The 27,853-nt window shown below is 39.5% G+C and overlaps 3 protein-coding genes across 4 annotated transcripts in view; 2 read left to right on the top strand and 1 right to left on the bottom strand.

Moving 5' to 3' along the window:
• LOC134817832 (vacuolar protein sorting-associated protein 37A-like) overlaps positions 1-21,850 on the top strand; it is a 48,919-nt gene extending 27,069 nt beyond the window's left edge. Inside the window, exons 6-9 of one of the 2 annotated variants that reach the window (XR_010160575.1) lie at positions 8,121-8,258; positions 20,294-20,368; positions 20,571-20,906; positions 20,967-21,557. Coding sequence is in view for 1 of the 2 variants with exons in the window: in XM_063827172.1 (XP_063683242.1) it covers positions 8,121-8,258; positions 20,294-20,368; positions 20,571-20,624 (267 nt within the window). In the remaining variant the exon portion in view is untranslated. Of the gene's footprint in view, positions 1-8,120; positions 8,259-20,293; positions 20,369-20,570 lie in introns of both variants that reach the window. The other variant, XM_063827172.1, reaches the window with a different exon arrangement.
• On the top strand, positions 5,051-7,828 carry LOC134817940 (acid-sensing ion channel 5-like). Its single transcript, XM_063827320.1, has one exon. The coding sequence runs from the start codon at positions 5,051-5,053 to the stop codon at positions 6,539-6,541; it is 1,491 nt and encodes a 496-aa protein (XP_063683390.1). The 3' UTR covers positions 6,542-7,828.
• A 4,077-nt stretch (positions 21,851-25,927) lies between the features above and the next one.
• LOC134818200 (centriolar and ciliogenesis-associated protein HYLS1-like) overlaps positions 25,928-27,853 on the bottom strand; it is a 36,632-nt gene continuing 34,706 nt past the window's right edge. Inside the window, exons 6-8 of the mRNA XM_063827642.1 lie at positions 27,371-27,497; positions 26,935-27,050; positions 25,928-26,548 (exon numbers count right to left, since the gene is read on the bottom strand). Coding sequence (XP_063683712.1) covers positions 26,486-26,548; positions 26,935-27,050; positions 27,371-27,497 — 306 coding nt within the window. The 3' untranslated portion in view covers positions 25,928-26,485. The remainder of the gene's footprint in view (positions 26,549-26,934; positions 27,051-27,370; positions 27,498-27,853) is intronic.

Genomic DNA, 27,853 nt, shown 5'->3' with positions numbered 1-27,853 from the left:
CACTTTGATTTCCAGTTCCGACCAGGTAAAGGGGAATTGAGAAATCGCTTATAAGCGCTTATTAATTCCAGGCACTCTCCAGTTCCGACCAGATTAAGGCCAAGGGGAATTGAGAAATCGCTTATAAGCGCTTTTTAATTCCGGGCACTCCCCCGTTCCGACCAGGTTAGTGGCAGCATTGAAAAAGTGCTTATAAGCGCTTTTTAATTCCGGGCACTCCCCCGTTCCGACCAGGTTAGTGGCAGCATTCAAAAAGCGCTTATAAGCGCTTTCTAATTCCTGCCAACCAGGCCATGGGCGATAGGAAAGCGGTAGAAAAGCGATCATAAGCGCCTATAAGCGCTTTTAAATCCTGACTCTGCCGGTGCACCCCAGGTTGCACAGAAATGCACTTATAAGCGGGCACTCTGATTTCCAGTTCCGACCAGGTTAAGGGGAATTCAGAAATCGCTTATAAGCGCTTATTAATTCCAGGCACTCCCCTGTTCCGACCAGGTTAGGGGCAGCATTGAAAAAGCGTTTATAAGCGCTTTATAATTCTTGCCAACCAGGCCATGGGTGATGGGAAAAGCGGTAGAAAAGCGATCATAAGCGCCTATAAGCGCTTTTAAATCCTGACTCTGCCGGTGCACCCCAGGTTGCACAGAAGAGCACTTATAAGCGGGCACTTTGATTTCCAGTTCCGACCAGGTAAAGGGGAATTGAGAAATCGCTTATAAGCGCTTATTAATTCCAGGCACTCTCCAGTTCCGACCAGATTAAGGGGAATTGAGAAATCGCTTATAAGCGCTTTTTAATTCCGGGCACTCTCCAGTTCCGACCAGGTTAGTGGCAGCATTGAAAAAGCGCTTATAAGCGCTTTTAAATTCCGTGCCCTCCCCCGTTCCGACCAGGTTAGGGGCAGCATTGAAAAAGCGCTTATAAGCGCTTTTAAATTCCGGGCACTACCCCGTTCCGACCAGGTTAGGGGCAGCATCGAAAAAGCGCTTATAAGCGCTTTTTAATTCCTGCTCACCTGGCCATGGATGATAGGAAAAGCGGTAAAAGCGGTGAAATAGCGATGAATTAGCCGTTATAAGCGATTTCTAAAAAAGCGATTATAATCGATTATAAGCGGTTATAAGATGTAATATAGCGTTTTCCTGACTCAATTTTAAAAGCGCTTATAAGCGCTTTATTTGCGCTTTACAAACAGCTAAATTGCACCCCAATTATAAGCGCTTATAATCGCTTATAAATGGTTCAAAAAAGCGCCTACGAATCGCTTATCCGGCCAACCGCTTATCCACCCGTTTTTGGCGCCAATCCTACTGGAAAACCGCTTTCAAATCGCTCAGCGACGCTAGTAAGCGCTTAAAAGCGCTTATAAGCGCTTTTAAATTCAAAAAAGCGCTTTTTTGAATTATGACCTCAATTATAGTCGATTATAAGCGATTTTTTTTGAACCGTTTATAATCGTAAAAAAAGCGATTGTAAACGGTTTTTTTTCAAAAAAGCGCCGAAAAAGCGCTCAATAAGCGATTATCGGCGCCGATCATAAAATATCGTTTATGGAAGCTTGCCTATTATTCATATTTACAAACTTTTAAATTCCAAGATAACCACTGAATTACACGGCCATTGGCCGTATGGAGGCATCGGGCATAACTTTGCAGCATTATGGCTGCATAATAAATAATTATGGTACAGTCAACAGTGGCGTTCGCGTTGGTCGTTTCCGTACCTGGACCCAAATGTTTGGCACAAAAGTTATACTCGCTTGTTGTATTTAGAACATGAGTGATAGGTAGTCTGACTACTAGTTGCTGTGCTACACTCCGGAATTTAGTTTTGTATAAAAATGTTGGTACTGCTACTTTCCCAAGTTGAGTCTGTTGTACAGAACCATGCCGTTGGTCACGTAGCGTATTACATAAGCACTAATAACTTAGATTAATCCTCGACTGTAGTATTATTGGGATGAGGGTTCTGCTTTATTAAAAATGTTTCCTGTGGTTTGAATTCTCCTTGCCAGATTGTAATTATCAACTCATAGAAGCAGTCCAGTTTCTGTTTATATTTCTCACGAGGATTGTGCAGACTGAAACGCCCGGAGTCTACGGTCCCTCATTCTATGCTTATTAGGGGTCGTACCGTCATGACTTACCAGTTACCAGTTACCAGTTACCAGTTACCAGTTACCAGTTACCGATTACCAGTGAACAGGTACCAGTTACCAGTTGCCAGTTACCAGTTACCAGTTACCAGTTACCAGGACGAACTTTTCAATTTAATCGGGTGCTGTCTGTGCTCATCTGCACTACAACTGTCCTATCGGCTCAAATATGCTAGGATTGGAACAATAAACGCCTGTCAATAATCTGGTGACAGATTGGTGGCCTGTTTGGAATGCTGTGCACTATCATTGAATGCTTTCTTAAAAAGATAAGTTTCGCCAAATAAGAGAACATTTTCTCAGCCCATAACTACACTATACTAGACTATAATCGCATTAAAATGCTCTATTCCTTTATTTCGGAGAAAAAGAGCATTCAAATACTTATTTACTGGCGACATGACTCTTGATTATTAATTAGGATCAATTAAAGTGGTATTGTATTAATTACTACATTGAACCGTTATCATTGAAAGATCATTGTGTCAGTGCCTCAGATAAAATACCAGAGTCAATAGCCATTAGTCTAAAAGACCTGCCTTCAGTTTTAACTCCTTCAAGACTACAGTCACGAAGTCTTGGATATAATAATGGTTGAAACATCCGCTATAACAGAATTCAAAAGAAATCCTCATGATCAAATGATATGTCATTAATTCAGAAACTCCTCAGTCCTCATCATATGTTTGACGCATACTTTTCCTTTGTCGATTGAAGTGTGGACGGGCGGACTTGCCTGTTGTAATTTTCATTTCCCAAAGGGGAGGTTTCTTGTTTTTTTCAATCTTCAAATATAATCTTCGATACTAATAAGTTTGCATTTCACTGAAACCAGATCTTTGTTTTTTAAATTAAAACCCTTTCGTTGTGAAGAACTGTTGTGCAGTACGAAATTCTGCTTCTTTAATGCCTTAGTTTGCCAGTAATGATTTGAAAAGACTGAGAGTCGTCTAAGTTTACAAGGATCCGGTGGGGTTCATGGGTAAACTACCTTTGTACGAAATTGGGTCTTTGGCAGGATCATTCCTTGAAGACTTCACATGATATCTTAAACTTCGCATCTTTCAAAAGGCAGCAGTAGACTTCGTAGTTAGTTAGAATTTCCCTTTCTTCAAGGCATTCTCTCCAGCACGGATCTATTTAGGAGGCGAGGATTGCTTGCGGAGATATGACGGGTTTATTCTTTTGTTAGAAATTAACAGAAGGCTCAAAAAGTCTACTGTGGCCAGACTTATAGGTCCCACTGTTACTGAAAGTTCCGGTCTCTTACGGTGTGTGACTCTCTGTCGCCTCCTTCATTGGACGATCTGTTAAAATATCACCACATTATTTCCTTTCCAAATTCAGCTACACCTCTTTTATTAAAATAGTTTAAATTTAATCATACCTTGGCAGGAGACAGTATATAACGCAGTACGTGTCTCCTGGAAAATGTTCACTTTGGTATAATCAAGTGGCTTCAATAGGTGATATAATGACTATCCATTGTATACCAATCACCTACCGTACCTGCACGACAATGAACTATAATTCCGTCGACTTCCTTGATTAAAGAAGAGGGAGATCGGTATTTTAATGCTAGTATTAGCAGCGGGGTTTAACTTTAATGAGTTCATTCATAATCCAATTTGAAACTCCCCCAGATTGATTGTCAAAATTTTGGTCCGTGTCGAAGTATCACAATGGATCCGGGTTTTTAAGACAAAATAGCCAACTTTTTCATAATTCATCCTAACTATTTTACAATACTTGTCGTAAGTTCGAATGCGGAAAATTAAATTTCTATAGTACAGTGTCTAGACGTAACTTGGGCGTACAATATTTCGTCGACAACAGAACTGCCACAGTCCTGCCACAGTCCTGCCACAGTCCTGCCACAGTCCTGCGACAGTACTGCCACAGTCCTGCGATATTCCTGCCACAGTCCTGCGACAGCACTGCGACAGTCCTGCCACAGTCCTGCGACAGTACTGCCACAGTCCTGCGATCTTGCGATATTCCTGCCACAGTCCTGCGACAGCACTGCGACAGTCCTGCCACAGTCCTGCGACAGTACTGCCACAGTCCTGCGACAGTACTGCGATCTTGCGATATTCCTGCCACAGTCCTGCCACAGTACTGCCACAGTCCTGCGATCTTGCGATATTCCTGCCACAGTCCTGCGACAGTACTGCCACAGTCCTGCGATCTTGCGATATTCCTGCCACAGTACTGCCACAGTCCTGCGATATTCCTGTCACAGTACTGCGGCTGAACTGCCACAGTCCTGCGATATTCCTGCGATATTCCTGTCACAGTACTGCGGCTGAACTGCGGTATTGCTGTTATGTTAAACTCGTTTTTAAAATTTAATTTGTTATATTCCTGTGTGCTAAAAATGCAATGTGACTGTTATTACATAGTACATTCACAATCATAAACTGTTCGATTATTATGTTTGAGGGGCTGACAAACTGCTGTGAGGTTTCGAGATCATCACTTTTTATTCATTTAATTAATTAAATAAATTATATTCTAGACTATAATATGAATATAAAATTGTTGACCACTTAATTAAGGGCTGCTTGTGGATCAATAATACAACGTCTACGGTTTTGGATTATCCACATTACTAATATTATTATCGTGTCGTATAAAATAACTTTCATGTTCTCTCCACGGGCTCTTGCCTTGACCCTATTATTTTTCGCCGCATTTTTTTACCGCCGATATTTATTTGCAAAGAAAATATCTTTTACAATATACAAATTTACTGTATACAATTTATTGTAATGAGTGATAATGAGTTAATGCTACCTAGTGATGAATAAAAATGGAGCTCCTCCAAGACCGGGTCCTAGGCAGCTTCAGCGTAAAGAAACAGTTTGGGACAATCTTCAAAAAAAGACTTCCTTCATGAGTGATATTCGCGAGTTTTCAGCGGATACTAGTGCCCATGGAATAAAATTTATATTCGAAAGCCCTCGGAAACTCCTAAAAGTCTTCTTTCTCCTTCTGTGGATTGCCTTCTCGATCTACGCTTGCTACATCATCTGTACCAAGATACTCATGTTCGTTAATAAACCGACCGGTACAAAGTTCGAGGTCGTTGTGGATGATAACGAAAGTGAAAAGAAAGGCATCAAATTTCCCACCATTACTGTTTGCTCCATGAATAAAGTCAGAAAATCATACCTTGAAAATGAAGAAAACAGACTGTACAAGGATTACTTCAACATTATCGACCAATACAACGCAGAACAGGCCAAAGAACTGGCCAACAGGTTGAATGATCCGAATGACGAGATGTTCGCTATCAGGAACGAAACTTACGAAAGTTTGTTCCAAAATGGTGGCCCTTCACCAAACAGACTGTTAAAATGTATGCAAAAAAACCAGCACTGTGGTCAAATGGAATCGTTTATGGAGAAGGATGAATATGGTGTTCCAATTGATGGTGTGGCACATTACGTTACCATGCCGACTTCAAGCTCTGGGAAATGCTGGAGAGTTAACCCTCAAGGCACGTTAAGAGGTAAGATGGGCGATTATGGTGCTCTGACCCTTATGTTTTGGGCTGACATCCAAGACTACTCCAAACGGTCATCTGATAGTGTAACCCATGGATTTAACGTAGTATTTCATGACCACGAAACATACGGTTCAACCATATTTTCTGGCTTCTTGATGAGTCCAGGGACTTATTACAAAGTTGATCTGGGACTCAGGGTCACACTGAGAAATAAACATAAGGCCGAAAGCTGCAACGCGTCTCTTGTAAATACCACATACGGTGTATACAATGAGGGAGCATGTCTTCAAGAATGTAAAGATAGGACACTCCACGAAAGGTGCGGCTGTGTCCAAGTCTTACCTCCTAACAACGAGGGTAAGTACAAGGCTTGTTCTTTTGAAAAGTGGGCCAGTTGTGGGCTGTCTACCTACCTTGAGTGGTATGGAAACTACACCAATACAGAAGATAAAAAGAAAGGCGGTGAAGAAAATGAATGCGTGTGTGACACTGCTTGCGAGGAGAAGAACTACGAAGCCTCCATCAGCAGTGCCACCATTTCAGACAACTGGGTCGATAGTGTTCATAAAAACGTTGGTGGTTTTTTGCAAGGGTTTTCACAACCTGACTATAACGTGACCTATTCCACCCCTGACGACATCTTCAAGAATCTTATGGTTGTTGAGATCCTTTTCACCAGCATGCAAAAAACTCAGGTCAATGAAGTCATTACTTACGATCTTGGCAACCTTTTCGGTGACGTAGGAGGGGTACTTGGACTGTTCCTGGGGGCCAGCGTGTTTACCATTATTGAATTTATCCTGTTCTGTGTGATAAGCTGTGCCAAATACTGCTGCAAGGCAACTGATTTAGGATGGCTAGAACTTATGCCTTGAGCAAGTTCATGCCTGCACCTAACTGATTTAGGATGGCTAGAACTTATGCCTTGAGCAAGTTCATGCCTGCACCTAACTGATTTAGGATGGCTAGAACTTATGCCTTGAGGAAGTTCATGCCTGCACCTAACTGATTTAGGATGGCTAGAACTTATGCCTTGAGCAAGTTCATGCTTGAACCTAACTGATTTAGGATGGCTAGAACTTATGCCTTGAGGAAGTTCTTGCCTGCACCTAACTGATTTAGGATGGCTAGAACTTATGCCTTGAGCAAGTTCATGCCTACACCTAACTGATTTAGGATGGCTAGTACGTATGCCTTGAGCAAGTTCATGCTTGAACCTAACTGATTTAGGATGGCTAGAACTTATGCCTTGAGCAAGTTCATGCCTGCAACTGATTTAGGATGGCTAGAATTTACGCCTTGTATTGAGCAAGTTCATGCCTGCAACTGATTTAGGATGGCTAGAACTTATGCCTTGAGCAAGTTCATGCCTGAACCTACTTAATCTTGTCTCCAAATTGACGATTACAACTATGTTTGATTAGAATGTGCAATGTAAGTGTGCGCTTTGATGGATAACGAAGGTTTTGTTGAATTTTCCCGATTTCGCTTTGCTTTGACTTTAAGGCCACCCAAAGGTCAAATATGTTTGATATCATCACGTTAAATTAGATAGCTTTCATACTAAACCATAGTACAAGTATCAAGTTCCTGCAAAAACATGTCCATGCACTGGAGACAGGGACAAAAGGATTTCGCGATTATTTTGGCCAAAAATCGCGATACCGCGAATTTTAACAGACTATACATTAAACTATACATAATATTTGTCGCAAATAATGGGAAAAATCGCGATTCCGTACATGCCGCGATTTCCTTTTGTCCCTGACTGGAGATGAAACTCCCATTAAAAGTTGAGCTACCTTATCATCTATACTTCTTCCGGCTCTGGTGTTTCCGTTATCTTCTTAGGAAATAGACAGACCGGAACAATATACAGCCGGAATTGCGTTGTGCCGGAAAATGTTTGGTCGTTCTTGTGTGTTTTTGTAGAATATACGTCTTGATATCTATTACATTAGCATTATAGAAGAATTAACATTTTGTGATGACTATAGATTAATAGCTAATAAAATTAAGTTGAATTTTAAATCGGTTAGATATGTCTATTTGATAGAATTTGGCTGATTTTCATCTTGTTTGATTGAATTTTGTTTGGTTTGATTGGTTTTATCTGGTTCAATCCATGTCGCTGACACCACAATTTTTAATGTTAGCTAAACTGTAATTTAATTTCTAACAGTTCGATCTTAATATTTTATCCTGGTGTTTTCCTCGTTTAAAACTTAACCTTGCTTTCCAATTATAAGATTTAAATATTTTTATACACGAAATAAAGCTCATAAGGCATAAGCTTATTATATTAAGCTTATCCTAGCACCAATAATGTTTCCAGCTCAGCTGTGTCCTCTCCATACTGGTGATACAAACTACTACCGTTTCAATTTATATACCTTATTAACTTAAATTAAATAATTAAAAATCGATTAATTAATTACAAATCAATATTTTCAGTACTCAGAGTTGGAGTCAAAGCGAAACGAGCTGAGCGATCTTCAACAACAGCAACAAGCTCTGGCTGACCACTACGCTCCCCATAACATTCTGGCCAGACTCAAGATTGCAGCCTCGGAGGTTGAAGATGAAACTGAGGTTAGGATGCTTTGTCACTTGTTCGTCTGCTTTGTCGTTTGTTTGTCCGTGTTTTCTTAATTATTTTTCTTGCTTTTAATGTGTACGCGTGTTCGTCCGATCCAACTGTTACATTTTATAAATGTCTGTCTATCCTATAATTTTGCAATGTACTTTATTTAACGCTGCAGTAACACTCGCATGTTCAGTGATGAATCAGTATCTCTTTTTCGATCTATACACCCAAAACATTCTGATGAAGCAATCGGTTTCTTGTGGCCGTTTCGTTGACCAACATTTTATTTAACCATGTCTTGATTTCGCATTTTTATGATATCTTTCGTGCGTCACGTGAAAATCAAAATAGTCAGATGAATCTAGATTTGATTTATTATTATAACTATAAGCACCAGTAAATATTTCTCGGTTAATAGTTGTGAATTCTAGGTGAGGCATATTTTCTTGAGACGTGACATTGATTCTGGGGTTTTATTGGTCAATAGTGGAAGCTGATTGGTTTATTGCTGTCACCTGTCAAAAAATGTGTCTCACCTAGAATCCACATCTATAGGGTTTAAACTATATTTGACAGATTTATAATTTGATTCGCCACATAATAATGACGTATAGTATAGCAATACCTTACGAGACATATTTAAAAGGTACGAAAGTCGGTGGTTTTCCGAAAAAAAAAACACCATATTTTCGGACTACCAAAATTTAGGTCACCATCATTATTTTCCCCAAATTATTTTTCGCGTATTTTCTTTGTCGATTTACTATCAATAATCAATTTAGTAAGTTATAAATATGATTCCTGACGGTCGGACACGTTCCATAAAAACTCAGCAAGCTCTGCTACTATTTCATTTGCCACGGCGGTGAAATTTCGGGAGTGGTGGAGGATAACAAACACCTGCGGTCTTTCAAAGGCGCTTGAGAAACTGCTTATAAGACGTAACAGCTTGTTAGAGAAGCCTACACCTGGGACTACCCTAAGAAGATCGAGAAGAAATTGACTTTCAAATTTCATGTTTTATTTTATTGATTTTCTCAAATATTGGGTTTTATTTTTGTAAAGTAAAGAAATGAAAAAAATCCCCATATATTATTATTATAAAACTTTATTCAAATAAATAAATTGTATAAACAAATTAAAAATCTCATAAGTTACCTACTAAAACTAAAATAACTTTCTCCACTATTAGGTCTGTCTTGGGCTAAAAAAATCAAATTATAAATGTCTTCTGTATTTACAAGTTTAATGTCTCTATCTGATAAGTCATTTTTAAGAGTTTTTAATAAATTACATTGGTGTCTCCCGACACGACAAAGAAGATAACGCTGGGGAGTTGCTGGCACTACGAAGTATATGACCAAACATTTTCCAACGTGAGTACGCAACTCTCTCACTGAGTGGTCTGCTGTTACATTTCTTATACAGAGCTTCGTTTGAAAAAAATCCCCAAATACCATGATTTAATTTGGGGTACGAAATGCGGTGGTTTTCGGTAAAAAATCCTATATTTTTGTTCCCAAATCATTTAGGTTACCGGAATTATGTCGAATATAAATATTTCTCGTAAGGTATATGATATTGATATGCAATCATTCGGGGGAATTTACAGAGTTTGTCAAAAACCCACCAAATTTGACCCATCAAAACGTTGAGGAAATTGAAAAATCGATCGATTTGCACACATCGTTATCACCATGGAGTAATCCTCGGTATATAATGATCGATAAATCGGAACGAACTAGCAATGTCAAATATATTGACGTCAAATTGTGATAAAACAACAGTTAATAGTCATTTTCATCGCAAAATCTACTAAAAACCTGGGGTTCACTATACTGCCTGAGCTAAACTAATGAGTTTAACATGGGCCATTTGCGTATACATTGCAACCACTGCGATTAAGTTATGCCTGAAAATTGGAAATATGTACCTGGTGACTATAATCTAAACGGATTGAGCGATATATTTGATTAGGCTGCCCCGCTTCGCCCAACATGGCATCTCCCTGAAATTAGCAGCAAGGAGGTCCCTTTCATTGTTCAGCAAGGAGGTCCCTTTCATTGTTCAGAGAGGAGGTCCCTTTCATTGCTCAGAGAGGAGGTCCCTTTCATTGCTCAGAGAGGAGGTCCCTTTCATTGTTCAGAGAGGAGGTCCCTTTCATTGCTCAGAGAGGAGGTCCCTTTCATTGCTCAGAGAGGAGGTCCCTTTCATTGCTCAGCAAGGAGGTCCCTTTCATTGCTCAGCGAGGAGGTCCCCTTCATTGCTCAGCAAGGAGGTCCCTTTCATTGCTCAGCGAGGAGGTCCCCTTCATTGCTCAGAGAGGAGGTCCCCTTCATTGCTCAGAGAGGAGGTCCCTTTCATTGCTCAGAGAGGAGGTCCCTTTCATTGCTCAGAGAGGAGGTCCCTTTCATTGCTCAGCAAGGAGGTCCCTTTCATTGCTCAGAGAGGAGGTCCCCTTCATTGCTCAGAGAGGAGGTCCCCTTCATTGCTCAGAGAGGAGGTCCCTTTCATTGCTCAGAGAGGAGGTCCCTTTCATTGCTCAGAGAGGAGGTCCCTTTCATTGCTCAGCAAGGAGGTCCCTTTCATTGCTCAGCGAGGAGGTCCCTTTCATTGCTCAGAGAGGAGGTCCCTTTCATTGCTCAGCAAGGAGGTCCCTTTCATTGCTCAGAGAGGAGGTCCCTTTCATTGCTCAGCGAGGAGGTCCCCTTCATTGCTCAGAGAGGAGGTCCCCTTCATTGCTCAGAGAGGAGGTCCCCTTCATTGCTCAGAGAGGAGGTCCCTTTCATTGCTCAGAGAGGAGGTCCCTTTCATTGCTCAGCAAGGAGGTCCCTTTCATTGCTCAGAGAGGAGGTCCCCTTCATTGCTCAGAGAGGAGGTCCCCTTCATTGCTCAGAGAGGAGGTCCCTTTCATTGCTCAGAGAGGAGGTCCCTTTCATTGCTCAGCAAGGAGGTCCCTTTCATTGCTCAGCGAGGAGGTCCCTTTCATTGCTCAGCGAGGAGGTCCCTTTCATTGCTCAGCGAGGAGGTCCCTTTCATTGCTCAGAGAGGAGGTCCCTTTCATTGCTCAGAGAGGAGGTCCCTTTCATTGCTCAGCAAGGAGGTCCCTTTCATTGCTCAGAGAGGAGGTCCCTTTCATTGCTCAGAGAGGAGGTCCCTTTCATTGCTCAGAGAGGAGGTCCCTTTCATTGCTCAGAGAGGAGGTCCCTTTCATTGCTCAGCAAGGAGGTCCCTTTCATTGCTCAGCGAGGAGGTCCCTTTCATTGCTCAGCAAGGAGGTCCCTTTCATTGCTCAGCGAGGAGGTCCATTTCATTGCTCAGAGAGGAGGTCCCTTTCATTGCTCAGCAAGGAGGTCCCTTTCATTAATCAGAGAGGAGGTCCCTTTCATTGCTCAGCAAGGAGGTCCCTTTCATTGCTAAGAGAGGAGGTCCCTTTCATTGCTCAGCAAGGAGGTCCCTTTCATTGCTCAGAGAGGAGGTCCCTTTCATTGCTCAGCAAGGAGGTCCCTTTCATTGCTCAGAGAGGAGGTCCCTTTTATTGCTCAGAGAGGAGGTCCCATTCATTGCTCAGCAAGGAGGTCCCTTTCATTGCTCAGAGAGGAGGTCTCTCGGGCTAAAAAAGTCTGAGAGACATTTACAGCACAGTAAAACGTTCAACATGAATACATTCGGATACAATTTATGGATTGGAGTTGATTAGCCATAGCAGTACTGGAGAGAGCCCCAGAGAGGGAGCTGAAGTTAGCCTAAGATAGCTGGAAGGAGCTTCTAAAACTGAGTATTTTCAAAGTTATACAAAATTGAAGTTATGTGGTATGTGCTGCTCCATAAATTTTGTTCATGTTGAACGTTTAACTGTGCTGCAAATGTCTCTAAGACTTTTTTAGCCCGAGATACCATAATCAAGTACATGTTTGATGTTACTATTTGTTACATTTTGTTTTCTGACAACTTAAAAGCTCAAAAATCTATCTAATCATGCCCCACACAAACCGTTTTTAACGTCCTACGTACACTAAAAACCCGATTCACCGGGAAAAGAAAATAGTCAATTGGAGTTTTACTGTGCGTAGTTTCGAGAAAAAAGAAATCGTTAGGAACCTATTCAGAGCGTGATGTCATGGTCGATATTTCAAAATCTTCATTAGAGGCCATTCTATTTCTACTGCGTGGGGTTGACTATTAAGTTTCTATAAAGGAGGTGGTTGGCAGAACCACCTGTATTTAATTGCTATTGTAAGAATAGTATTCTACCAGCTACCTATTCACAAACTTTATAATGCCATTTTATTTAAATATCACTATGATTTTAGCTGATCTACAAGCACTTACCTGGGGACCCCAGGCTAAGATTCGGCGGAATGGCAGGCTGAGCGCGGCCCAGTGAACAAGCACCTGCTCAAATTGCCTTTTAAATTCTATCATTAAATCGATTCAATGATTTCTCTCCTAACAGCAGAATAGGCATTAGTGCCATAATATAAATTTTGATTTTGTTGCCTATGCTATGGTCTATGTAGCAAATTATTTGCAGCTGACAAGCCTGGTAATGAACACACCTGACTCAGATTTGTAATCTTTGACAATAAAAAGTGTAATTTTTCTTTGCCATTATACTTAGTGTACATGACTACATGCGGTAAGCCAGTTTCTGTACAATTCGAAATTGCATCGATTAATATTTCATTTTTGTTATTTTTTATTTAGGGGTCGTTCACATATTATTGCGTAATCAGCGGAAGGGGGAGCAGGTTTAGTTCCCAAGTTTAGTTCTTTTGGCGGCCAAATTCTGAAAAATGCCCGGAAAATTTCAGAATTCGGCCGCCAAATTTAAAGGCCTAACTCAAAATTCCACTCCAAAACTTAAGGTCATCAGGCAATTCTACGATGATTCTGAAAATTTCATGAAAAAAATATTGAGGGGGGGGGGGGGGGTAGGTCTTGATTACGTTTGATTACGGAGGGGGTGAGGGGTAAAAATTGCTAAAATATTGATTACGTAATATTATGTGAACGACCCCTTAGCTCCTTAGTTAGTTTGAGCTCAAAGAGAGGCCCCTACGACGTTCAGAAGCCGAGATAGAAAAGTCATATATTTGCGCCTGGGGGTAATTTAGACGTTTTGCACCCTAGGGTTGAAACTACTAATAGAATTTGCATACCTTATCAATTCTGATGCAGGATGACCCTACAAAGAATCCTGTGTTTATAAACGTTGTAGACACTGAACTTCATACTTAATTTCATTTAATTTCTAGACTTCTAGAGTAGATTTTTTACTCACGCCCAAGTGAAAATCATTTTTTCTGAATTTTTTCCAAAAATAAGCATTTTGGGCTTTCATGACCTTCACAGTGCCAATATAAACATGTGCATTGCGGTCATTTTAAACTAAACTTTGAGTCTCTAAGACCTTCAGAAGCTGAGATACAAATTTCCCATATACGCACCTGATATGAAATATGGGCGTGGCTCCACAGGGTTGGGACTAGCGACACAACATGCGGCCCTCGGTGATTTGAGTTACCAATGACCTATTTAACCATATCCAGTAACAAAAAACTCTGAACAGTGAAGTGCACACTCAACTCCTCCCTGCTACTGGAGTATTACAGCTATCCCCCAAACATTGCGATTCCACGACTGCTGCAACTGAATAATGGAAAATGGAAACATTTGCCAAGTCACTATAACTTAAAAGGTTTGTCACGCGCTGCAAAGATTAAACCACATGGTCCACGTCATTATGTTTTAATCTAATATTTTATTAAAACTCGGCATAAAATGCTACATTTACCCGCCTGGCATATTATATTTTAATTCAGACAGCGAGTAACCGCCAAATCATTGCCACGTACCAGCTTAACACGCGCTGAAAAGTTTATTAATGAGGTGAGAGTGTTTGCCGAATCATGGTCAAAGTATAACACCTTTTAAACCTTGATGAACAATACGACGTCTACCATTATAGCTTGACAGTTGTTCTATTTGATCTCCCTCTGACCGTTGCCAAAAGCAATCAACCAATAATCGGTGGTCCAGTCCCTCGACTAATGTTTGGAACATTAAATACTCAAAGGGGAACTCCAGATGAAACAGTGAGCTCCAGATGAGACAGTGAGCTCCAGATGAGACAGTGAGCTCCAGATGAGACAGTGAGCTCCAGATGAGACAGTGAGCTCCAGATGAGACAGTGAGCTCCAGATGAAACAGTGAGCTCCAGATGAGACAGTGAGCTCCAGATGAGACAGTGAGCTCCAGATGAGACAGTGAGCTCCAGATGAGACAGTGAGCTCCAGATGAGACAGTGAGCTCCAGATGAAACAGTGAGCTCCAGATGAGACAGTGAGCTCCAGATGAGACAGTGAGCTCCAGATGAAACAGTGAGCTCCAGATGAGACAGTGAGCTACAGATGAGACGGTGAGCTCCAGATGAGACAGTGAGCTCCAGATGAAACAGTGAGCTCCAGATGAGACAGTGAGCTCCAGATGAGACAGTGAGCTCCAGATGAGACAGTGAGCTCCAGATGAGACAGTGAGCTCCAGATGAAACAGTGAGCTCCAGATGAGACAGTGAGCTCCAGATGAAACAGTGAGCTCCAGATGAGACAGTGAGCTCCAGATGAAACAGTGAGCTCCAGATGAGACAGTGAGCTCCAGATGAGACGGTGAGCTCCAGATGAGACATTGAGCTCCAGATGAGACAGTGAGTTCCAGATGAAACAGTGAGTTCCAGATGAGACAGTGAGCTCCAGATGAAACAGTGAGCTCCAGATGAGACAGTGAGTTCCAGATGAGACAGTGGTCTCAATTTTGAAAAGTAAAAAGATTGTATCACGCTGCCTAACCAACCTCCAGAGTCGGATCATAGTGGCTCCGGTATTGAACTTGCAGTCTCAGATTTACTGACCTTTAGCCTCGGATGCCAGACATGGCTGACAGTCTTGTTGAGGTAACACTTTTTAAGACTTCTTTCTTATTAACCCGGCAGATGGCGGCATCTAGTAACAGGTTGCAAGGCATGCTGGCAAGTGTCAGGAAAAATACAACAGCTTCGAAATCATTGTTACTCATTTTTGGATTTCAGTTGTCTTTCGCCGCATTTTAATTTAGCTGTCTAGGGAGAAAGTCAGCCTCCTTCTTACAAACGATCAAACAAATTTGTGTAAACGTAGTCGTTTCCTTCGGCATGTAAGGTGGTTTTCATTTTTAATAATATTATAGGATTAATGCAAGTCCTTTGAGCATTTGTCGTTCAGAGTAACCAAACGTCCTCCATTCTCATTGAAGTTAACATAATATAGAGCCGAAATGCCTTCTTTTTGCCAAACAAAGGTGCCCATCGTTTTGATTATGAAAGTTTGGTCAATGTATTATCGTTAATTTTGTATAGATTTTATTTCAAGAGGTCCGAACATGTCCGACGTTAATATCTGGTTGATAACATTTTCCAATACAGTGTTTTAGATAGCGAGAAAATGATTTGACAGTAAATTGCTAATATTACTACTTATTTGTAATATTATTACTGATAATTTAAACGTTATGTCATTTCGATCTAATTAGCTGAGACCCCTGGTCAGTTATAATTCGGTCTAAACCGTGCAAGCCAGGTATCACTGATATTCTAAAATAGCGGTCTTATCGTAAATCTAATTTTACCGTAACAGGAGCTTGAGAAGTGATATCATTGTCTTGAAGAGGGAGACTCAAAAGCGGTTTTCAGCCGTGGCTTGATTACTAATAATTTGACACCGCTCTTTATAACCAGGCCTACTTGTAGACCTTGGTCGCGTAATCGAATCTATTGAATGGGTCTAATGATTTATCAGGGATGTCATATCCACGGCTCTGATTCTCTTGTGTAATTAGTGTTGGAAGCGATCCCATTGTTGAACAAGTTAATAGTCTGAAATAGCGGGAAATATGGCTGAAACTATACAAATTTACTCCATTTCAGTGGCTTGCCACCTCAAAGTGGATTATATTTGCAGTAATCGACCGGGATTCCCGGCGCCGTGAAATCCCGGCACCGGGGGAGCTATTTCTTCCCGGCCCCGGCCGATTTTCAATTTTTGCCGGGAATTTAGCCGGGAATTTTTGATCGAAATCGGCCTAAAACTTTCATATAAATCTTAAAATGGATTTTCAATTTTGAAAGGATGATGTCCAGAGTGCCAACTTTCAACTGAAAAGTTCTAACTTGGCCGTGGATTTATTAAATTCACGGCCACGGCCCCGGCCAAATTCCAGAACGGCCAATTCCCGGCCCTGGCAAAATTTGGACATTCCCGGCCCCGGCCCCGGCCAAATCCTACCCCCGGTCGTTTACTGTATATTTGGCACCATATCAGACTTAAATAATGCTCTATTTTATTGAACATTGTTTAAACTACTGAACACAATACCCACACACACTGGTTACACCTGTTATTAAAAGAAACAAACTTCCATCCTTCTTGTTATATAGTGTACAGGGCCCTTTAACATCGGCGACTGCTTTGCGAGTCATCGGCACCTGTTTACCGTGAATGGTACTGGTAATAAGTTTAATAGTTTACTTTACACCTTTTTCCTATATGAAGTAAATGTTGTGCGCTACCGCGCTACATTGTTGTATAAAAGCACAGGCGTCACTAACAAGATAAGTGGTAAGATAAGAGGGTGTTTGCGGGCCTATAAATATTCTATAGGCCCGCAAACACACCTCCATCTATAGAATTATTATATATTAGATAGACATTGGACCTTTTTAACGGAATGTAGTAATTGCTATTTTATGCTATCGGGAGCCGGCGTCATGGGATATATTGACAGTCTTTGGAGTTTATTTAATGGTCTTTTGCGGTTGTGTCTGTAAATAACTTGTATTTTGTAGTTTTGTGACTCCCATGCGATCGTTAAACTTTATATGCTTTTTATTTTAGGAGACCTAGCTGGTCCACGAGAGGATAGCATGAGGGTGCTCTGCTTGCTTCTAGGGTATGGCAACCCTGAAAAAACTTTATATGACGACTAACGGGTACATTGCAATTTGTGGAGCTGTGCTTTGTACATCTCGAAAACTTAGTTATATTACTTCCATTTTATTTTGCAAGTATGATGAGACGTGATTAAGTGAACTAAGAATACGTTATGGGTTACTTTATTGGGAATCATACCTGTGTAACACAGAACCAACCAGCTTGTCCCTTCAGAATTGTCAATGTAAGTGATTTTGATAGGATTTTAATTAAATTAATCAATCTTAAATCATAACTAGTTGACAGCATACTTTTGAGCTATTTCGAGAAACCTATGTGTAGTTCCAATCGTTTCCCTTATTTTCACTAGATGTATATCATTAAAACTGATTCAAAGATTAGCACTAAGATCTTTGATAAGCGTTAATATTATCACCCAAATCACCCAGGGTTCCATACTGGTGGTTATAGGTGTCCTGGGCATCCTCTTCAGCAGTTCCGTCGCCTACTTCCTTCTCCTGCGGCGAATAAAACTGGCAAACTGCCAAAACCTCCTCATCATCAACGTGGCTATGAGCGACATCCTAGTCTCTACCATAGGGTTATTCAGAGGACTAGGGATAATAAACAGCAAGTATATAGGAGCACCGGATAACAGGACCACCCCGTTCTGTGTAGTCTACACAATCTCACTCAACACCTTCGTTAACTCGGGTATGTTAGCCCTCCTCCCTCTCACTATTGACAGAGCTATCGCTATCATGTTACCCCTCCGACACAGGTACATTATAACCAAGAGAGCATGTCTGTACATGTTTGCAGCCAACTGGACCCCTCTTCTTGGTCTCCTGATCTATGATACAGTGGCGTACATCACAGGAGCCATCACCATCTTGTACTACGAGAAATACCACAGATGTGTGATATCAGGACGTGATTCATACATTGAGCAAGTATGTTTCCTCGCCGTTCCATTTCTCCTGGTCGTCCTGATGTACGGGATGATGCTGTTCATCATCATCAGAAAGAGAAGGAGATGTGGATGGTTCCTGATGACATCCACTGGGATCATAGTCACCAGTCTCCTCTCCTACTCTCCCACAGTGATAGCTAACACGTGGAATGTTCCACTTACCTACGAGGTTTCACAGATACTTACTGTCACGGTTTACTACACAAACGGTATCATTAATCCTCTGGTATACGTTATAACTCATCCTATAACCCAGAGATATGCTAGGAATTTCTGCGGGGGGAAACTGGGGAGAAGGGCAGATTCAGCGGTCCAGTCCTCTGTTATTAGGAGCGGACTTGAGTTTAGTAAAGAAAGGTGCAACCTTGGTGTTTTGGTGCCGTCAGTAACTGTCGATACTGTTTATTTATCCAAGATAAAGTCGATTTAGAATTGGGTTAAAATCCCCGTATTGCTTAATATGTTAGGGCATTATGAGCATTTTCTGAGAACTAATTTGCCACGAGCATTTTGTGCAGGAATGTGTTGTCCATAGTACCAACCCAAAGAGTTGTACAAATAAATGTGATGGGCGCAATTACTACTACTATGTTGCTCCAACAATTAGCTAAAGCATATTTTCCACTCTCCCAAGAAAAAAAAACATTTAAAATTTGCTTCCGCTATTAGGAAGGCACTCAGGAGCTACTTTGACGTCACAAATTGTCCTTTTCGTCTCTATTATTTTGACCACAACTCGAAGAATAAGCATTTAAGGGCATAATATTGTTGTTTTATAAGATGTATATAAATGTACTTGCTGCCCCCTGACTATGTTGGCATGTTGCGGCTAATACTATATTGGACTTATCCAGAAGCCTTTTATATATTTCAAACAAAAATTAGAAAAATTGACCAAAAATACCATCGATTTCCTAATCTATAATTATCTCCCTCATTCAGCTCCTGAGTGCCTTCCTAACGGGAAAAACGAATTTTTACAGTGTGTTCTTTGAAAACAAATATGCTCAAGCTAGTTGTGCCCATCAGATCCACTTTTACAACTGTTTGAGGGCTTCGGCAATAAAAAATGCAACAGGCTCAGTCAAACCTGTTTTTATTATTGGTTGAAATATGTTTCATTATATTACTGTTAAATGTTAACTATTTCGATTAACTATTTCCGAGATAATATGTTGATAGTCCAAACTGTAACATTTATAATTTTCAACAGAATGCAATTCCTAAATCCTATTACACAATGTCGATTGGCGATGCATTCCTTTTTCTTATTCAAATTCGATCTCAATTTAGACAATGTCGGAAAAATCTTAATGATCATCTTATCGTAATGTGTCTTAGGAATGCATTTCTTCTTAAAATCATTCTTCGAACAAGACCTAAGTTCTGGTAGAAGCAGACATTATGTGTGATCGAAATTCAGACAATATCTGAAAAATCAAAACCTTTGTCTAAATTTCTAGGGGCACACAATGAAACAGGTACCTAAGAATGGATTTTTCGGAGGACAAATTTACATCGCTGAGACTGCTTATTGAACTTAATCATTAAACAATAAGAAAAATTAACCCCGAAGAAATGTAAACAAATAAGCAATTGTTTTAATAAGGAAACACAGCCGACTCGTTCGTCTATTATAAGTATAAGAAATATGCCAACAATCAACTGAAACTAAATTTGAAAGCATTTTATAAATTGATTATTCCATCTCGAATTGTTGAACAAATCCTTCCGGTGGTTGGAGAAGTTAGATAAGATCAAACTTTAGACGTCTGATTGTGGCATGTCTAGACGGAACACAATGAAACAATCACCTCAGGATAGTTTCTCCGGAAGATTAAAATAAAATCGGTAGTCCTGCTAATTAAAGTTAATCAAACAGACAATGTAATAAATTAACACCGACAAAAGTAAACAAAAGAGCAATTATTTTAGCAGAGAAACATTGCTGACTCATCGAACATCAGTCTAAAGGATGTATGAAAAACAATCACTAGAAACGAAATCTAAAAGCATCTTAGAAATTCAACAGATGAATACCTCCGTCCTTCATACCTTTTCATATCGCATTATCATTTATCAATCAAACAAAACCTTATTTCAGGCTATAGCGGAGAATTTCCTGAACGGTGACATTGCGATAGACGAATTCCTCAAAACATACATTCCGAAAAAAACGGTAAGGCTGATTCTTAAACGGAAAACTTTGCAACTATAAAATTCATGGTTCGATAGTATTTAAATTACTCGGAAAATGTCGCACACACGTGTGATTCAGTCTTATAATTTCAAATACTATCGACCACATAAAGCGACGATTATTTCTGGATAATTCTGGATTCCTAACAAATCGTGAATATTTTGATGATATTTTTCCGCAGCTGTGTCATAGTCGCAGAGCAAAAGAGGAGAAAATGGAACGGATGGGAATCTAGAGAAAACGTGAGGCTGTTTCCAACGAAGATGATCCTTAAGTCCTGATGATGAATGATTTGGAACGATTCCAATTTATTTGCATCGAGATTAACTGGCTCGGAATATTTGAGTGGCGAGTGCCAATAGTGGCAATAATGGCAACACCATCTAGAAATACACGCAAAGAATTCAGATACTGTTCATTATAATATGATAGTGATTATGTTTCGGGAGATGGTGACTTTCAAAATCAACCGTATAAATTAACTTCTGTCAGACTATAGCCTTTGATATTTAGTTAGGTAATAATAATGAGTACACGGTAACCTTCTGTCAGACTATAGCCTTTGATATTTAGTTAGGTAATAATAATGAGTACGGTAACCTGTTTTAACTTTCATGAACATTCTAAAGTCACGATTGTTTGATTTTTAAGATTTGTAAAAATATGCCAAGATGATTGTGGTTAATCAAAATTGCTTGTTAAATTGGAATCTGACAGATAAGAGAACAATTTGGAGGTGAAATTTCGTAAATTTTGGGTTTAATTATATTTTCATACTAATTTCATAATTATTACTTCTCTGCTAGACAGTGGGTTACACCGCAGTTCGAAAGTTTGGGAGGTCCTGAATCCTGAGTCCTGATGGATGTTTTTAATATCAGGGATACAACTTAAAGATTCCAATATTTGGCTAAAATTTAAAAGCGCGTATGTTAGAGTGTAGTGCATAGCTTGATTATTATGAAATTTAATTAACATTACTTTTGGTTTAACTTCATGTGATTTGTTGTTGGTAATTAAATGACTACTACGCAGTACACTCATGTTATCAATCCCAATCTCTCTAGTTTCAGTTTGTGGGCGACCACATTTTGTTTCTTTGTAATTGTCAGAGTTAGATCGACCATAATAGTTCTAGAACTTTCAAATTACGTAACTGTCTTAGTTTAAATTGTTATTATGACTTTGTATAAAAGTTGCGTTCATGGAACATCTCAGTCTGCTCATGTCAATGCTTCCTGGTCTATGTGAAACGAATGTGAGCCAGGCGCCTGGTAAGGGGAAATCCCGTACAAATATTGCCGTCCATAAGCTAATCACTGCAAGTAAAGTGAAATGTGGATGACATGATGTAAGTGAGGATGAAGTTGAACTCAATAAAATAACTGTACATTGTAACTGTACAATGTACATCATATAAGTATGTAAATGGTAAAGTTTTAGTTTTACTTTAAAATACGGAGTGGTTATTTATCTTTTTCGATTGTCTTTATATAAGTAGTACATCGTTATAACGAAGATTAGAGCTTGCAGTTCTGCTAACAATCTAATGCTAATAAAATTATAAACAATATGAATAAATTCGTACGCGCGGCGTAGCCTTGTCGCTCAAACCCATGTGCCATGGCCATAGTGCAAGTATAGTCATAATAGTCTAACAAATATTGAATATGCATTGGGAAGAATTGTGATTAATAAATTGCTTTACTCGCCATTAAATTGGCTTTGATGCGTCGGTTGTCGTGTGGCCCTCTCTCGAGCATGATGCTGCGAAGTGGCGAGGCCACTTTGGAAATAATTTTGAATAGGACCACGATTATTGTGCCGTAGGAGAATGATTAATTGATGTCACTATTAATGAAAGTACAGCCGGCGCTGTCAGCTCGTGACTAACGTAAATGCATGTTTATGCACATTGCACGTACGTCAGTTGCACAGCTGCATGAATCAACACCTCTTAAACTAAATATTCTGACTTTATCTGTTTATATCTTTATACGTTAATAACTAAATAACTGAGGCGCGCGCCGAGTTGGACTTGTCGACGGTCTTAACGGGTGATGCTCTTATAATACATTTTTCCAGGCACTAAGACCGTCTTACTGATCTGATTAATTTTAAGCTTAACGGGTGATGCTCTTAATCTTATAACATATTTGACCAAAACCCATAATCATGGGTAGAGTGAACCGCTGCCAGTGTCTCTCTTTTTCAAACAAAAGGAAATGATATTAATTTGAGGAACCGTCCGCAAATGCAAATTGATACCGAGAATGAAATCGGTCGCTCGCTTTTCCCATTCAATAAGCTTTATTACAATTCGTAAGCCGTGAATGAATGGGAAAAGCGAGCGACCGATTTCATTCTCGGTATCAATTTGCATTTGCGGACGGTTCCTCAAATTAATATCATTTCCTTTTGTTTGAAAAAGAGAGACACTGGCAGCGGTTCACTCTACCCATGATTATGGGTTTTGGTCAAATATCATCTCTTTTTGATTATAATGTCAGGATAATTTACACAGTCGAAAATTCATTAATAAGGAGGTAATTTCAACAATTTTGAAATTTCACCTTTGAAAACGTTTCCTTGTGTTCAGGTAGGTTTATCTGTCGATAACAGACTGAATATGGCACTTTTTACTCATTCAAGTTGGCATTTAATTCATATATAATGCCATTTAAATATCGTGGGAAAGCAGAATATATTCGAAATCACGAATGAGCAAAATTCTCACCTTTCGCACATGCAAACTTTGAGCGGACGTTGCGTGCGCATACAATATTGAATCACCATAAATTTTTGCATAGTGGTATTTTATATATAGTTTAATAAGCATGCAAAGTTTCAGAAGATTTCATATAGAACTTGGATCACAACGGGACTCCAAAGTTGATAAAAATGGTGAAAACAGCAATTTTCAGTAATTTTAGCAATTTTCTATCAAATTGGGCGTGTCCCCACGTGTGCAACTTTTTAATTTTCAACTTTAAAACCAGCCTATAACACAATTTAGACCTTTAGGAAGCAAAATTGAGCTCCACAACCCAAGGGATGGCCCAACACCAGAGAATACTAATTCACAACTTTTGTGTTTTTATAAAATTATTCTTCAAAAAAGCACTTACTTCAATAGCGAATATCTTTATGAAGGAGTAAAGTAAGAAACTTTTCCGGTTGATTTTCAGAATGCTTGAACAATTATCTAAGATGAAAATGTCCTCAGATTTTGAATAAAATTACTCCTTAATGGTTTAAAATCGATTTGAAAAGTTGTTACTTTGTCAAAAATCAAGTTTTAAAAACACTTAGTTTGATGACGTCATCAAGTGATGATGATGAAGATAAATTATTTTTTGATATAATTTAAACTAAAGTATAAACAATTATCTTCAAAACCTGTGGTTCGAAATGACTGTATCTTTTATACTTTTGAATCTACGGACACTTAAATGTAGGCTACAATTGACTGCCAAAGCGTCTATATATATATATATATATATTATATATATATACTAGAAGCCCGTGGTAACAGGGACGAAGCTAGTAGTATTCTTTAAAAGAAAATTTTAATCGCATCAAAAAATATCCATCTCAACCGAAGATACAGCCGATTTAAATATAAAACACTTTAAACACAACGTAATTACCACAAAACCGATCAAAATGACGTTAAAATAATCTTTGCACGTGCATGTGTGCATTAAAACACCGTTGCTATGGAACCTTTTGGTTGTTACCTAAATTCCTATTTTTCATCTAATTTGCACGTGGGCGGTCGTACGTACATACAGAAAGAATTCTCTGAATTATAGTAGAGATGCTTCACGACAATCTGTTGTAAAACAGGGGTTCCACAAAACCCACTTCCCGATACTCCTGAAACATGAAATTTTTTTACAGTCGATTTGGACAAGGTCTAGACGCCCTGCAAAGTTTCAGATCTCTAACTCAATTTTAACATGGTTTTTAAGGCACCTGAATATGGCGATTTTGGGTTTTTTACCTAATTTCGTATAACAGGATTAAACAACAAACAGGATTAAACATAAATTTGTCAATGAGAGCCCTAACACTCACGTCTTGACTATACATCAATATAATAGAAATAAATAAATAAATAATAATAATATAACATGCTGGCGCGTATTTTGCTCAAATTTCTTAAAAACCTCCACATAACTATTTCTTATTCCTGTCATCTTTAACATTGAATTAGAATGTTTTGAACTTAAATATACCTGCTGAACTACTTTCGATGAGTCTTAATGCCTGGAAAACAATAAAGGGGATATACTAGTATAGGGGGTAAATAGTATTGTGAATATAAGGGCGACGGTAATGCTTGCCAGCATTGTGATTTAACATTTTTTTCCAGGCACTAAGACTCTTAGTGCCTGGAAACAATTTAAAATATGTTCTAAGATTATAGATTCTTATATTAAGAGCATCAGTATCACCTGTTAAATATAAGCTATAACTTTAAGCTTAATCAGATCAGTATCACTTAACCTTATATTACTATTAGTAGTTAGTACTTAGGATGATGATTAATCGCTCTATAACACTTGACTGTCACGTGACTTTTTCAACAAATTCTTTTGGTGGCCCTGAATGACTATTCGAAATCTTAGCCCTCTAATCTGATCCCAACTCTAACCCTAACCCAATCTTTAACTAAAGCATATGCTGAAACCCTAGCCGGAACCCTAACGAGAAATTAGATCAACTTCCTTATATGGTCATATCACGTGATCGAGACAGTTTTTTGCCAATATCTCGCCAAGGGAGCATTTTAACCCTACTCCTAGCTATGTCATGGTAGGTGGGGGGCCGGGGTAATTCGGAATGGGGGTGGTAAGGAATCATGAGTGTCTGAAAATACATCGATTAAAATTGGTCTCAACTATCAACTGTCGGGGGGGGGGGCCTTTTAGAAAAATCTCGAAGATCGACTGTAGAGTGATCTAGCACGCTCGTAGTACTATATAAGTACTTAAAGTTAACCCCAATCACTCGACCTCTAACCTACCCAAACAACTTTTACCCTAACTCAAACAATTATATCTAAATACTAAATTATAAATGCACGGTTTATTTTTCCATGCTAGAAAAACGCTGTCTAATATTCTGTATTCTGTATGGGGTCGTTCACATATTACGTAATCAGGGGGTTCCCGGTTCCGAATGATTACGCTAGTGTAATTTTGACACAATAGCTATGTGTAAACCTCTAAAGGCAAAGCATGTCGGCTGAAGACGATTACTAATTCACTCGACAGCGCAGTCACTGAGTCACGTGAGTTGGGTTTTTACGCGGTTTTGTAACCGGAAGAAACTGTCTTACCGGAACCCTAGCCCCCATAATATGATTATGAATAAGCGTAATCTCGAAGCTTACGATAACATTAAATTTAACCGTAACAGTAACCCGAAACAAGCTTGTCATGCGACTAGAAGAATACATTGAATGATGCAACTTTTATATGTATTGGTATGAGTAGCTTAAGCATGAGCCATAAAAAATGTAGCCGGAATGCACTGGGATTTATTTCTTGAAAAAAATATTGTTTCTCTTTTTAAGTTGTAGACATATTTATCCCACAAACAAAATTAAAAAAAGTTTACCGGATAAAATAAAATGTTTATTTACTTAGTTACAACTTTACAAGCGGAACTGTTGTCAATCAAATCAATTTTGTAAATATTTGGCGTAATATTAATATTTATATAGCAATAAAGATCCGCAGATATACGTATCAATGATAGTGATACAAAAAATGTGGTACAAAATTGTGTCGCTGTCAGTGAATAATATTAGTCACAAGTGTGAACTGTCTTATAAAAGTCTGGAAAACATCAATCAATAATGGCCCATGATGATAAACAGCTAACACCCCCGTCAGCAAGAAAACAAAGCCAATCAAATCATCTGTGTGCCATAATAGGCTGTATCGTGAATATAACTCTGATTAAATGAACCTAGGGTTGTGGCAGCTTGGATGGACAAACAATCCAGAGAGCGAAATAATTCTTGTGCTTGACTGAAGATAAGGCTGCACGCGCACGTGCACATATTTATCCCACGTGTAAATATTATCCCATCATCTGGTTGCGTACTGCCCATCTTAGCCGTTCTCTTTTCTTGCTGGTTGGTACCTGGATTGTTCATGGTTATTTCATGGGTGTGAACAGCAAAGATGTTATGCCGTGAGTCAACACGAACAATGTAATCTCACAGTCTCACAATGGGCTCAATATGTACCGGGTGACTGGTGAGATAGCGACTTTCATTTCATGCTCTGTTCTGATTAGACCACGTGTTTGCCCACGTGTCTGCCCACGTGTCTGCCCGCGTGTACTTGATGACCCACGTCTGCCCGTGGCAGCTCGCTTAGTGCTCACGGTCTACAAGCAATAAATTGTTCGCTTGGAAAATGAGATGAAGTAGCAATGCAGGGTCGTCACATAGTACATACGCTGTTTCAGGGCCATGGCAAGCGCCCACAGCCTACAGAACGTATCTACTGAGTACTGATACTGACCTGGTATTTGTTGACGGAGACGTCTCTCTGTTGAGGAACGAAGGGAGTGAGATCACATTCCATCATCTGACGCTTGATAGCACTCCTAAGAGCTGAGTGACGTTTCTGGCCTGGCACTGTGGGGAGTGCGTGTTGTTTAATTTGTGGGGAGTGACCTAAATCATATTAAATAAATTTATGAAATAACCTGTCAAGTTATGAGGTATTATTAATAAAGCTGAATTTAAAGTCACTCATATTTCAGAGCTATTTTTGGAGCATTATGTAACCAACTATGCAGGTGAATATTTATAACATGTCACAATTTACTGTTAAATTACTATTTATTTACTATTAATTCCTATCAATACTAGGAAACGACTGAACCAGGAATTTTTCGCCGAACCGAACTTTATTTTATTCAATTATTATAATGACGAAAGTATATTAGTCTCACCACTATGCTGATTCCAAGAAACCTCATATTTCTTGTAGGCCTTCAAAGGATCTGATTTCAGTGAGGTCTGAGGTCGGGGAATGATACATGCAGGCAATCTCTCGTTCTCGTCCCATACTTTCCTCGGCTGAAAAAACAAAGATATAAAACAATTTCTCGTTCTCGTCCCATACTTTCCTCGGCTGAAAAAACAAAGATATAAAACAAACGTTAAAAAGAGGCTGGATCTGGGTGGCCTAAACGTTAAAAAAAGGCTGGATCTGGGTGGCCTAAACGTTAAAAAGAGGCTGGATCTGGGTGATCTAAACGTTAAAAAGAGGCTGGATCTGGGTGATCTAAACGTTAAAAAGAGGCTGGATCTGGGTGGCCTAAACGTTAAAAAGAGGCTGGATCTGGGTGACCTAAACGTTAAAAAGAGGCTGGATCTGGGTGGCCTAAACGTTAAAAAGAGGCTGGATCTGGGTGACCTAAACGTTAAAAAGA

Source organism: Bolinopsis microptera, chromosome 7 (genome assembly GCF_026151205.1).
Source record: "Bolinopsis microptera isolate Bmic1 chromosome 7, MBARI_Bmic_1.0, whole genome shotgun sequence".
Lineage (NCBI taxonomy): Eukaryota > Metazoa > Ctenophora > Tentaculata > Lobata > Bolinopsidae > Bolinopsis > Bolinopsis microptera.
Note: the sequence above shows the minus strand (reverse complement) of the source record. Positions and strands in the feature narration are given on the sequence as shown.